At 24.6% G+C, this 15,328-nt stretch overlaps 1 protein-coding gene across 1 annotated transcript; it reads right to left on the reverse strand.

Annotated features, from left to right (window-relative positions):
- Nucleotides 1-12,198: 12,198 nt before the first annotated feature.
- Nucleotides 12,199-14,466, reverse strand: K444DRAFT_526783 (multicopper oxidase; the record flags this gene model as incomplete). The annotated part of the gene is made up of 10 exons (XM_024874572.1): nucleotides 12,199-12,354; nucleotides 12,442-12,657; nucleotides 12,705-12,764; nucleotides 12,817-13,666; nucleotides 13,717-13,772; nucleotides 13,826-13,898; nucleotides 13,952-14,003; nucleotides 14,065-14,105; nucleotides 14,157-14,215; nucleotides 14,263-14,466. The coding sequence occupies 10 exons, from the start codon at nucleotides 14,464-14,466 to the stop codon at nucleotides 12,199-12,201; spliced, it is 1,767 nt and encodes a 588-aa protein (XP_024738065.1).
- Between the last annotated feature and the right edge of the window lie 862 nt (nucleotides 14,467-15,328).

A 15,328-nucleotide genomic window follows, 5' to 3' on the forward strand; every position in this document is an offset into this window, starting at 1 on the left:
GAATATTAAATTTAAGACTAGAAAGAATTCTGGAATATATAGGAGCTTAAGGAAAATATATTAAAATACTAGATAAAAAGGCATTTTTTATACCTAATTAGGAAGAAGCTAAATAAGAAGGTTATGAATTCCGGAAATTAAATAAAAAGAATACTAGAGAAAATAGCTATAGCTTTTAAAGAAAAAGATAATAACTATAGTTTATTTCTAGTTATAAGAGTATATAAAATAAAGAATAAGAAGATTTAACTAGTAAATACTAATAATAGAACTAGAAAAGGCCCTAGAAAATATTCGGACTAGTTTAAGAGATCTAAAGCTAGAGAATACTTATAGGAATATATTAGGAAATATAAGAACTACTTTTTACTAAGAATATTAGCTATTTCAAGAGGTTTATAACTTATTTTGGAATATCTTAAATAATTAGATATTAGTAACTAGTTCTAGGAAAAGAAACTAGTTATATTTCAAGAATTAATAATTAATTAAGGAAGTATAATTATATTTAATTAAAAAGAAGTAGGAAAAGTCTATAAAAATATTAGCCTACCTATTTTAATTAAGACTATTAAATATAAAGTCTAGTAAGAGAAGAATTTCTTATATCTTAAAGCTCTAGTATTAGTAATAGTAAAAATACTATTAGAATATCTAGATTATAAAATTCTTAAGAAATATAATAGATCTTACTAAAATCCATAATTCTTGATTATAAAAAAGGTTACTAGAACTTATAGACTAATTAATACTATTATAAAAATGAATTTAGTAATCCTATAAAATACTAATTTACTTTTATTTACTAATAAGATTTCGGAGAAATTTACTAAATATACTTATATTTCTTTAATTAATTTCTTTTCTAGATATAATTAACTTATACTAGATACTTATAGTAAAGATTTAACTATATTTATAATATTTCTGAGACTATTAAGAATAATTATATTATCTTAGGAAGCTACTAATTCCGTTATATAATTTATATAAATTATTATAACTATTCTAGAAAATCTACTTCCCAAAATTACTATACTATTTATTAATAATATTAGAGTCAAGAGACCTTATATAGAATATAATAGATAGCTTATTTTACCCGGAATTCGGTATTTTATATTCGAATATTTTTAAAATCTAGATATAACCCTAGATAGAATTAAATAAGCCAGAGCTAGTATAAGAAAAAAATTATAGTTCTATTATAATAATATAGTTATTATTAGCTTTATTTATAGAGTACTTAGAAGAAGCCCTTTAAATTCAGGAATTACTAAGATCTTAAGATAGAAGTATTATAATAATATAACTAAAAATAAGGTATTTATTAAAATTATTATTTACTATTATATTTGAATTAAAGGCTTTATAATTATTACTAAACCCATTTACTATTTAATAAGAAAGAATATAATATAGAACTAGAATAATAAATAAAAGCAAGCTATATAAATTCTTTAGGAAAAGCTTACTACTACTTTAATATTCTATAAGTTATATTATAATTTATTAGAAGATTAGGAAATAATTATATTAATAGTAGATACTAGCCTAATAAATAAGGCGGAATTCTTAGTTAATATAATAATAAAGAGAAAAAGAAAGTTATATAATATAAGTCTAAAATCTGAAATAATACTAAATAGAAATATAATATTACTAAAAAAGAATACTAAAAACTAGTAAAATATTTATAAAAAGTATAATTCTAGCTATATAAAGTTTATTTTATTCTTAAACTAGATATTAATATACTTGTTATATAGCTAAGTAAAGTAGCTATGGATTTTTCTAGAGCTCTAGTTATTTACTAGCTAATATAGATTTAGTTATTTAATTTTAAAGTCAAGTATATTAAAGGAACTAAGTATACTATTACTAATAAATTATTAAGATATTTATAATAAAAAGATAATACTAAAGATAATAAGGATATTAATAAATAGTTAGTAATAGAGCTTAATACTATAGAAATAGTACTTATTAGGCAAAAAATTCGGATAAAGAAAGTAGTTCTAGTTTAGTTATATAATATTATTTTAAGGAATCCGATTTTTAAAACCTTTATTAGATATTTAGATAATAATATCTAGTTATTAGAAATTAATAATTAAAGCCTTATTATATCTAGAAGCAAATTAGTAATATTAAAAAATAATAAAATCCGGAAATTATATAATAAAGGCTATAGCCTTTTATATATAATCTCTAGTAAAATAATAAATAATAATACTAATTTCTATATTTTATTTAATAACCCGACTATTTTACTAAACTTCTTAGATAATAGCTATTTCGAATAATACTAGAATATTATATAATATTTTATAATATTCTTTAGACTAGAAGAAATATCTAGGGCCAAGTTTTAAAAGTTAAGTAAGAAAGCTTTAAATTATAATATAAGAGATTAATTATTATAAAGAATTATATCTAAAGTATATTTATTTTAATTTATTATTAATAATTAAGAATAAAGAGAAATTATTATTAAAAAGCTATATAATAAGATTAAATATATTAGAAAAGAAAATATCTTTTACTTAGTAGCTAGCTATTATTACTAGAAAAGTTATTATAATTATATATAGAAATATATTAATATTTATAAGATCTATTAGTATAAGAATAAAATAAAATAAAAAGAAGCTTTATATCTAATAAAAGCTATATTTCTTTTCTATTATCTTAGAATTAATATAATTAAACTACTAGACTATAAAGAATATAACTTATTAGTTATTACTAAAGATAACTTCTTAGAATAAGTTAAAGCTAGACCTTTAAAAAACCTAACTAGTAAAAAGATAGCCAAGTTTATTTAGGAAGAAATTATTTATAGATATAATTTATTTAGGTAATTTAAGATAAATAATAAATCAGAATTTAAAGAAGTAGTAATTCAGGAACTTAATAAGCTAGGAATTAATAAAATTATTATTTTAGCCTATAATTTTAAGGGAAATAGTATAATTAAAAGAGGATATTAACTAATTATTTAAGTATTTATAGTACTTATAATAAGTAAAAAGAAGCCTTAGGTAAATTTATTACTATATATTCTATTTACTAACCGAGTTATTATATATAAACTAACTAGATTTATTTCCTTTTATATAATTTATAATAGGGAAGTAATACTATTTATAGAAATATATTTTCTAATCTAGAGAATACTTAAATAAAATAAAGTCTATAATAAAGAAATATTTCTAGAAATATATATAAAGTAAATATAAATAAAAAATAAAAATATTAAAAAAGCTAGAATAAAGAAAAATAAAAAATACTAAAAGAAAAAGAAATAATTTAATACTATTTACTAGATTTATTTAAAGCCTATTTCTAAAAAAAAATCTAGTTTTTATATATAATATTAAATTAATAAATTAAGACAAATTAAGAAATATAAAGCTATTATATTACTAGTTTAGCCTATATAGAATAAGATATATAGATTAACTAAAGAAATATTATATATTAGAAAAACTTAATAATATTATATTTTAAAGAATATATATTAGAAATTAACTTAAATAATTTATTAAAAGAAATAAATTCTGGTATTTCCCTAAAAATAAAATTAATAATAAATATATATCTATAAATAAACGTTTTAAAATAGATATAGAACTAGAAAAAGAAATAATTATAGAATACTATAAGCAAAATAGTATTTAGGAGATTAAGAAAGCTACTAGTATTATTATATATATTCTAGAATTACTGGAATTAGAAAAAGTAAAATATATTTTCTTTATAGAAAAGTAAAAGAAAGCATTTAATAATAGAAGCTTTTCTTAACCTAAAATAAAGCTTATTATTTTTAATTTTTTATATATCTTTTGAATTTTCTTTCTAACTATTATTTATAATCTTTAGAGAATATTATTATTAGATTATTATTCTAGAAATCAGATAAGTTTTATTATTACTTATTTCTTATTATTATCTAATTATTACTATTAGATAGTATTTTTAATATATGAAATTCTATTACTAGATTTTGGGAATTAAATATAAAGAATTCTTTTTAGTATAAAAATAAATAGAGAATTAAGAGATTATCTTATAAACTCTTAACTTTAAATTATAGTAATAAATAGTAATTATATTTGGAATTAGGAAAAGAAGAAAAAAAGAAAGAGAGTTTTTTATATATATTTTACTAAACTAAAAATCTTTTAAAGGCTTTATTTACCTTTTTAACTAGCTATTCTTATAGCTTATACTAGTCTAAAGCTCGACTATAATAATTATAGATCTCGATTTTAACTTGAATTACTATTATAAGTTTTCTTATAATACCCAAATAAATTTCCTAATTAGGAGTTATATATAAACGAAATAGCTAAACTAGAAACCTTATAAAAGAAAAGAGAAACCTTATTAAACCTAATAGTTATTTCTAAAGGTATTTAATAATATATAATTCTGGGAATTTATTAGATATTAGATAAACTAGATCTACTTATTTAAAGCCTATTTTATATTAGAAAACCTATTTTCTTTTTAATATAACTATAACTATTTTTAAAACTTATACTAAGGCTTAGTTAGTATATTATATATTCCTATTTCTATATAAAGAGAACTTCTTTTATATAGAACCTATTTCCTAATTAAGATACCGTTTTATTACTAGAAACTAATTATTTCTTTAAAAAGCTAGTATAATTTACTAATTCTTATTATTAATTTATTTCTTACTATTAAATATTATCTAAATAATTCCTATATTTTTAATACTAATTCGGAATACCTAATCTTTTTATATTCTATATTAATTTTAATATTAACTATTCTAAACTTAATAATAATACTATAAATCCTATTTATACTATCTTATAATTCTTTTTTCTATATATTCTAATACTTTTAGTATTACTTTTATTAATATAAATATTACTTTAAAGTTCTAAATAACTAAATAGTTTTATATTATTTAAAGTCGACTTTAATAAATACTAAATAAATATAATTAGCTTTTAGAAGAGATATGAATTAGTTTTAGAAAAAGTAATACCTTATTTTAAGTTATTTCTTAATTCTATTATTCTAACTTCTTTTCTATTAATACTTATTTTATATTTTCTCTAATATTTTTAGTATATTTATATATCTTATCTTTTATATATTTCTAATATTATTTCCCTTCTTTTATACTATTTTTTAAATTAATAGGAATATCTTTAAATAAATAGGGAATTAGGATATACTTATATTATAAAATTTTCGTTATTTTCTTCTATATTCTAATACTTTAGATATTATTATTATATTTATATTTCTATTATATTACTTTCTTATTTCCCTATTATTATTATTTAGTTTAATCTACCTTAATTATTTCCTTAATTATATTTCCTTAGATATATATATTTATATTCTTTTTTATAATAAAAGCCTAACTTTATATTTTATCTTTTATAATTATTTCTAATTTATAACTATATTATCTTAAATATATCTAATTATTATATTTACTTTCTTTATTATATATATTACTATTTTAGCTTTATTTTCTTATTAGAAAAAAAGAAAAACTCGAATATATATAATATATTTATATAATTTAAGACTATTTTAATTTATTTTTTATTTTGGAATATATTTAAAAGAAATTCTTATAATCTTAAGAACCTTTAATTTTATAACCTATAACTATTATACTAATAATACTTTTATAATTTATTAAGAATAATAAAATAGCTAAAAAACAGATTTCTTAAATTAGTAAAATATAATAACTAGTTCTTATAAGCCATAGTATTATTAAAAGCCTATAAATTAATAATATTAAAGTTTAGAGTATTAAAGGAGCTTAGGTAGTTATAGAAAGCCTACTAATACTAGAAAAGATAGCTATAATTACCGAATTTAATATAAATATCCTAGATAAGCTAAGTAATATATATAATAAGCTCTTAAAGTAGAAAACCTTTATTAGAGATAGAACTAGACTAGGATTAATTAAGGAGAAGCTAAAGAACTATTAAGCTAATAATAGGAAATTCGAGAATATTATTAAAGGCATTTCTAAAAATAAATAAGAGAAGTTTAATAAGATTAAGACTATAGTAAACGGTCTTAATATTAAGAGTTAGAATAGAATTATACTATATAGTAAAGCTTTTAGCTAATATATTAATAATATTTATAATAATTTTAGTAAAAATATTTATAAGAAATTATATTCTTTTTTTTAAAATAAAAGCTTTAGTATATAAAGCTATTTAGTTAATTAATAAAGCTACTTTAAAGTATATTAAGGACAAGAAATATTAAAATACTAGTATATTTACTAAATTAAATATTACTAAAGTACTTAAGTATACTAAAGCTATTTCGGAATATAGAGAATTAAAGTTTAAGCTATTATTAGCTAATAACCTTAAAGCTAGATAATATATCTTTAATACTTCCGGAATTCTAATTAAGGGAGTTTATAGTAATAAGCCTTTTCCTGCTTTCCGAAATAAGCCTAAAGAATAGGTCCTTATTATAATTTTAGCTTTAACTTAACCGGATCTAGCTAAGAAAAATAAAGCTAATTTAGTAGAGCCTAATAAGAAAACTATTAGTAAAGCTAGTAGAACTAGTATAACTAGATAAGAAAAACCTAGTAAGAATAGAGAATAAGCTAAGCCTAAGACTCCTAATAAATAATAAAGATCTGAGTATTAGACTAAGTATAAAGTTAGTAAAATAGCAGAAAGTAAAAAGAAGCCCTTTATACTAAAGAGAAAAATATTATCTAAAAAGACTTTCTTAACTATATCTAGAACCAAGAAGCAGAAGACTAGAAATATTAAGTCCGGAGAATTTAATAAAAGTATTTAGTATACTTATAAGATATTAGCTAAATAGAAATTAATACTTATTTAATAAGATAAGTATATTTTTAAAAAGATATATAGTAGTATTATAAGACCTATTTTTAAGCGAGAATACTATAGAGTTAATAATAGATTCCTTAAAGCTCCCTATATAGTATATACTTAGTAATTTACTAATACTCTCTCTATTAATATATAAGAAATCAAGAATACTCTAAAGGTAATTACTAAGATCTATAAAGTTACTAAAAACAAGAAGTATGTTTCTATTACTTAAATAAATAAGGAAATACGAGATTTCTTTTTTAAAAACCAGGAAATTAAGAAATATAAATATAAGTATTATATTTCTAATTAATTCCGCCCTAATCTATAGGTCTAATTTAATATTATAGTCCCTATTCCTAAGTCTAGTATTACTAATTTAGGTACTAATAGCTATATTTATAAGAAGAATTACCTAAAGTAGATTAAGAAGCTTAGTATTCGAGAGCTCTTAATAAAAGAAATAGAGATACTATAGTTCTATTTCCGAAAAGATAATATATTAATATATAAAGATCTTAGTAATAGCTACTTAACCTTAGTTTCTTAATTTTTAATAATAGATCTATTAATATAGCTCGGATTTTATAAAATATTAAGTAAGTATTTTATTTATCTAGTTATTTATTCTTAGCTAGCCTAATACTTTATTTCTAGAAATATTAATTATAATTAGTATAAAGATAATACTAAAGATCTAGCTATTACTAAAGCTTTAAATAGCGAATTCTATCTTAGTAAAAAGTATTAAAATATTAGCTATATTTTTCTTATAGATTATAAGAAGGCTATTATCTTTAATAAAAAGTTTTTTAAAGATATTAATTACTTCTCTATTTCTAATAAATTTAAGCTAGAAATAGCTAAAGAAATAGATAAGTATTTACTAAAAATAATAGAAAAAAAGACTTTAAATATAATTTATTTAACTAGATAAATAAATACCTTTAGCTAGGTAATCTATAAGTCTGAAATTATAGAAAAGTATTAATTCTCGAATAATATATAAGTTAAATAATAGCTTAATAATAATTTATTACTTAATAGGCCTTTTACTATAGTTTCTATAAGTCTAGTTACTATTAAGGATAAAATATATGAAAATAAAATCTCTTATAAGATTATTAAAGCCTCTTATCTAGAGCTTTTCTTTCTTATTAAAAGTTAATTTAAAAATATTATAAATAATATAAAATTTAAAAAAGCTATTTATTTAAAGTATATTAGTATAATTTATAATATAATTTGCTATAATAAGTTTCCTTAATACCCTATAGTAAAGGCAGAAATTAAGTAATAGTTAAAGGTAAATACTAATTAATATAAAGAACTATATTAGATTTAGTATAAAAATATAGCTAAGCGGGTTCGGATTATTTTTAAGTAAATTCGGGAATATGAAATAAGACTATTTAAAGATAATAAGTCTTATTTTAGGTATATAAAGAAGAAGTTAGATTAACTAATAAAGAAAAATCCTAAATATTTTATTATTTCGGATTCTAAATAGAATTTTTCTATTATTTTTAGTACTTAGAAAATAAATATAAATAAATAAAGGATTAGATATAGTATAGCAAGCCATATTTATTAAAAATTATATTATTTTAGTAATTTTAAGATTTAGGTTATATAATAAAGGCTATAGCCTTTTATATATAACTTGCGGAAATTATATAAAAAAGCTAGTTTTTTTATAGACTTAGAGAATAATTCTTTATAAGTATTTAATTAATTAAGCTTTTATATACTATATACTATTTATACTTTACTATTTATACTTTTAATTTATTATTTTACTATTAAGTTACGTTTTATATTCTAGTATACTTTATATAGGTTTTTGTCTTATTATAGTTTCCTTTTTATATTATTTAGTAAGATAAGTATATTTTTAAGGAAATATATAATAGTATTATAGGATTTATCTTTAAATAAAAATACTATAGGATTAATAATAAATTCCTTAAAGCTTTCTATATAATATATACTTAGTAATTTACTAATATTCTCTTTATTAATATATGAAAGATTAAGAATATTCTAAAAATAATTACTAAGATTTATAAAATTACTAAAAACAAGAAATATATTTCTATTACTTAAGTAAATAAGAAAATATAAGATTTTTTCTTTAAAAACTAGAAAATTAAGAAATATAAATATAAGTATTATATTTCTAATTAATTTTGCCCTAATCTATAGCTCTAATTTAATACTATAGTTCCTATTCCTGAGTCTAGTATTACTAATCTAGATACTAATAGCTATATTTATAAGAAAAATTATCTAAAATAAATTAAGAAGCTTAGTATTTGAGAGCTCTTAATAAAAAAGATAAAAATACTATAATTTTACTTCCGAAAAAATAATATATTAATATATAAAGATCTTAGTAATAGCTATTTTACCTTAGTCTTTTAACTTTTAATAGTAAATCTATTAATATAGCTCGGATTTTATAAGATATTAAATAAGTATCTTATTTATCTAGTTACTTATTCTTAGCTAGCCTAATACTTTACTTCTGGAAATATTAATTATAATTAATATAAAAGTAATATTAAAGATCTAGCTATTACTAAAGCTTTAAATAGCAAATTTTACTTTAGTAAAAAGTATTAGAATATTAGCTATATTTTTTTTATAGATTATAAAAAGGCTACTATTTTTAGTAAAAAGTTCTTTAAAAATATTAATTACTTTTCTATTTCTAATAAATTTAAACCGGAAATAGCTAAGGAAATAGATAAATATTTACTAAAAATAATAAGAGAAAAGATTCTAAATATAATTTATTTAACTAGATAAATAAATACTTTTAGCTAAGTAATCTATAAGTCTGGAATTATAGGAAAGTATTAATTCCCGGATAATATATAAATTAAAAGATAGCTTAATAATAATTTACTATTTAATAGGCCTTTTATTATAATTTCTATAAATCTAGTTACTATTAAGAATAAAATATATAAAAATAAAGTCTTTTATAAGGTTATTAAAACCTTTTATCTAGAGCTTTCTTCTCTTATTAAAGATTAATTTAAAAATACTATAAATAATATAAAATTTAAAGAAGCTATTTATTTAAAGTATATTAGTATAATTTATAATATAATTTATTATAATAAGCTTCCTTAATACCCTATAATAAAGGCGGAAATTAAGTAATAATTAAAGGCAAATACTAATTAATATAGAAAACTATATTAAATTTAATATAAGAATATAGTTAAGCGGGTTTGGATTATTTTTAAGTAAGTTCGGAAATATGAAATAAGACTATTTAAAAGTAATAAGTCTTATTTTAGATATATAGAAAAGAAATTAGATTAATTAATAAAGGAAAATCCTAAATATTTTATTATTTCGGATTCTAAATAGGATTTTTCTAATATTTTTAGTATTTAAGAAATAAGTATAAATAAATAGGAGATCGGATATAGTATAGCAGGCTATATTTATTAAAAATTATATTATTTTAGCGGTTTTAAGATTTAAGTTATATAGTAAAGGCTATGGCCTTTTATATATAACTTACGGAAATTATATAAGAAAGCTGGTTTTTCTATAGACTTAGAAAATAATTCTTTATAAGTATTTAATTAATTAAGCTTTTATATATTATATATTATTTATATTTTACTATTTATATTTTTAATTTATTATTTTACTATTAAGTTATATTTTATATTCTAGTATACTTTATATGAGTTTTTGTCTTATTATAGTTTCCCTTCTATAATATATAATTAACTAGACTATATATTATAGTATTAAAGTTTTTAAAGTTATTCTAAAATAGATCCTATAAATTATTATTACTTTTCTTATATAAAATATACTAATATATCTTAGTAATTATATATTTCTAAAGTTTAGCCTTTATTATAATTACTAAATTAATACTATTTTCCTATTTCTTAATTAGTTTCTTTCTCTTATTAGTATTTATACTAAATTGAGTTCAGGTTCTCTCTAGTATATATATATAATTTATAGCAAGAAGAATTCAAAGATAAGATAATTTATAATAGATTTATAGAAAGAGTTTAGTAGTAAAGATATCCCGATATCTAGTTCAAATACTAGATACCTGGTTTAGATACCTGATTAAGATACCAGATACCTGGTTATTAAGATACTAGATACCTGGTTTAGATATTAGATACCTAATTCAGATATTTAGTTAAAATACTAGATACCTAGTTCAGATACTAGATATCCTAGATATCTAGGAGTATTAAGGATATTAAAGTAAATATTTTGCCCTTAAATATTTTATCTATAATAAGAAATTTAAAAAATAAAATATTATAATTCCGGAAGAGTTTAAAGCTTAAAGAACTCGATTTAATAATAAAATCAAAGTAGTAGTTAAAGAGCTTTAAGGGCATATATAGGATATATATTCCAGAGACAAGGTCTTATAAATACAGGTATTATATAAATAGAAAAGATAATTTCTAAAAAAGTAGTTTTAGGGCTAAAAGAAGTTAGTTTTAAAAGATAGTAGAAGTTAAATAAATAAATAGTCAAATAGCTAACCGTTTACTAATTAGTAAAAGCTAGGTATTTTCTTTATAGGCTATTAAATACTTTTATAAAGTTAATAAATAGTTTCCTCTTTTAATATAAAATAGACTAGATTTATCTTAGGCTATTAAATACTTTTAGAACTAATCTAAAATCTTCTCTAATATATATATAAACTAATTAGTATTAGTTTACTAGTAATATATAATACTATTATATAGGTATAGAAATATTAGTTATATTAAATTAGTAAAGTTATTATTATTTAGAAATAGGAATTATAGTATTATAGTATTAATATATAATTCCTAAATTTACTAAGCCTAAAGGAGTCTAGTTTACTAGTCAAGTTATTTATAGGATATAAGGTTATATAACTATATCCCGTATTTCATATCTTATTACCTATATCCCGTATCTTATATCCCGTATCTTATATCCCGTAACTATATATATAACTCCCAAAGAAATAGCTATATTAATACTAACTAATAATATATATAAATTTCTTTAATAAATATAATTTTAATAATAAGGAAAAGTATATATAAAATTATATAAAATACTTTATTAAACTCTTATTATAGTTAATAATACGTCCTATATTATTTCATATATAACTTTATTTTTAAATCTTTATTAAAAAAATTCATTTAGAAGAGTTTTAAATTTTTAAAATATAATAATAAATAAAAATATATATCTTACTTTAATAAAGCCCTTTTGCGTAATTATTGAACTTTACTAAAATATTCTTATAACAATGAAAAGCTCGTTATAACCCAGAGTCGTCCTTTACATAGTAAGCAGTCGGTTGATACGCATCCCAAGCTTTACACGGCGCATCCAAAGTACTTAAAGACATTAGTCCCGAAATCTCGCTCTCGCGCTCCAGAAACTGTACTGCGAGACCTTCGCCTACGTGCCAGGCCTATTGAATCTTACATCAGCTTACAGCTTTCCAACATCTTGTCTTTCCTCATGTGAAGTGTCCAACTATTCAAGAGAATGAACTCACAATATGACAATGCATCAACCATGCACCAGGATTGTCCGTCAAGAAAGCAATGACAAGCCACCCACCTGACGACGGCGGGCCACCGCCAGCAGGGGCTGCAGGCGCGGGAAGCATTGCGACATCCCGTCGAGGAGGATTCGTGTACTGTAAGGTTGAGGCGAACGAGTTATCCCAAGCTCCCAAACCAGTTCCTAAAAGGTAGAAATCATGGCCATGCTTTCAAGTATCAGTCACATGATCATGACAGGGCTCAAGAAACTCACGAGATGGATTGGGTGAGGGACGCTGAGGAAACCTGTCGATTGAATGATCCAGAAGTAGTACTGCATTGGAAATTAGCTTTCTGGTTTCGATTGATGGATGGCTGCGACTTACGGCATTGGCTTCGGGCAACTTAATGAGGTTCAAGTCCACCGGAAAAGAGTCATTACTCTCTTGGACATACTTCAGAGTCGGCAGTTCCCAGTCGATGTCAAGCGGTGTTCCATTAATCGTCCACGTTACGATATTTCCAGTTTGTCCGGGTACACCACCGCCATTGAGTGAGACATTAAGCTGTTGAACGTGGGTGAGGAAATCCCCGGAAGGAACATCCTTCTTGACGTAGGGGACGATTGTAGTCTCATCCGAACAGCGTTGGGTATAGGCTGCTCCAAGCGTCGTCGGATCACCAACTGGTGCCCCAGCGTAATTGAAGATCGCTTTGATGTTGAAATTATTGTTATTGGCACCGCAGGCCAGTTGGACATCCGCTCGAAACCAGTAACTGGATATGGCCTGAGTCGCTGTTATGATAACATCGTAGCGTTGACCGATTCCAATGAATAGCCATTGCGTTGAGTAAGGGACAATAGGGACAAAGTCTGCCTGAATCACGGTGAGATTGTGTCCATCGAGGGAGACCATGAAGTGATTGTCCAACGAGGTGTTGATAAGTCTAAGACGGTATTTCTTTCCCTTGGTCATAGTCACAGTGTTGTAGGCTCCTCCACCACCGGCGGTCGGATTCACCATCGTTCCATTGATCAACCCATTGTCCGCTGCTGGTGGACCTCCTTGTGCTGCAATCTCGGCTTCTTGGAATGCGGTTGGATGGTACCAATCTGTGATGGGCATTGCGCCAAGGTCGATGTCGTAATTCGCTGTCGCTGGTCCGTAGATTACTATTGGCCCAAGAACCCCATCTCCATATTGCGCTGAGAAATGCGAGTGGTACCAGGTCGTCCTAAATTGTTGTTAACAACTTCTTCAGTACCATGGACTGATTGAAAGTACCCAAATTGTGTGCAGAGAAAAGTATATGTCTTTGTCTCTCCAGGAGCAAGGGGGCACTACAAGCTTGTCACTATCCGGTCAACTCTTTGAGAAAAATTCCTGTTGATACCTCTGTAATGCCATTGGTGCCATCCATATTGCAGGAGTTCGCCTGCCGAATGCCGTGCCAGTGCATGCTCGTTCTGGGAGGGTTCAGCAACTTGTGCCTCGCGAATTATTTCTGCGGGACACTTACCCATTGTTCTTCAAGCTGTTTTTGACAGTGACTTGTAGTGTATCACCCCAATCTATAATTTCCATTAGTAATGGCAACTACAATCTTCAGTCCCGCTCAGATACAAAACTTACTTGCAGAAATCGTAGGTCCTGGATACTGGCCATTGATGGCCCTGAAGTTTTGTTAATGTCTTTTCATCCTCTCGTAAATCTGCTGGACATACATCACAAGACGAGAGTACCCATCTGGAGCCAAGGTTGTGTTCGTTATCTCGAGGTGGTACTAGAAAAAGTCAGAAATCTCAATTAAGAAACCCGGGACTCTCTTACCGAAACAGTTTTGCCAGTGACTGGCCATTTCGTGTCATAGTCAGTCGCAATACTGAACCCATTTCCCCAGCACTGTCTCGTAAAAGGTCCGTTTGTGCAGCTGGAATCAGCAACTTTAGTAGATGTCGATGTCTGAGAAGTCGTCGTCGTCGCTGTTGAGGCAAAGGAGGCGAGGCTTGCTAGTATAAAAGCCAGGAGTAACATCTTGATTGATCTGAAGAGCAACTATTTCTTTCAATCACTCGCAATCTGAATGAGTGAATGAAACGGGAGCACGATATACTGCTTCCGAAGTGCGGAAGCTTTTCCTGCCCAGGGATCACCCATTACCCCCCGAGGATTCCATTCTAAGAATGAGAATTGGACCGCTTGTGTGAAGCTTACTTTCAATATTCTGGCCATGTGCCATTTATCATTGGACAGCCACTCGTTCAGCTTCCCCGTTTGCAACAAGGAATAAGCACCTCACAGCTCGAGGGATGCCTGTCAATGCATCGAGGCTGACACGGGAATCAACGCCCGTGCCCCTCCAGGTCCCTCATCCCAACTTTGAGATCCATGCACATACAGGTACTTTCGTTAGGGAGATGCAACTTTGATGTAGTCATGCAGCACACTTCAAGAAGTTAAGCTTTGTGGCAGTTTGTGATAGGCACTCAGCCTCCGCTTCGGTCACTGTTTTGCGGCCCGCTACTCACACGGACAAATGCTTATGCCCAGAATACGAGCATCCCCATAATGGCTTGAAGCTGGAGATCAGAAATCAGGGGTCGGTATGTGGAGGATGCAGCGAGACACTGAGGCGTTTGGGGCGGGAGGCTGGGAGTGGAGAGCGAAGTCGTATGACTTTCCGAGTATTGATCATGAAGGGCCGCCGGGGTACAGAATGCCTCTGATCGGGGTTCAGCCCGGCGCAAATCATCTTCATGATAGCCTGCGGCCCTGGGTCAGATGTTAGCTTCATGTGTTCATCCTCGCGGATCATCGGAGTTGAGTTATTCCTTGCTTGAGGTGACCTGCGAAATTCCTCTTGGACGGGTCCGTGCTGGTTCTCCCCCACAACAGC

The sequence above is a fragment of the Hyaloscypha bicolor genome (assembly GCF_002865645.1).
Source record: "Hyaloscypha bicolor E unplaced genomic scaffold K444scaffold_56, whole genome shotgun sequence".
Taxonomy (NCBI): Eukaryota; Fungi; Ascomycota; class Leotiomycetes; order Helotiales; family Hyaloscyphaceae; genus Hyaloscypha; species Hyaloscypha bicolor.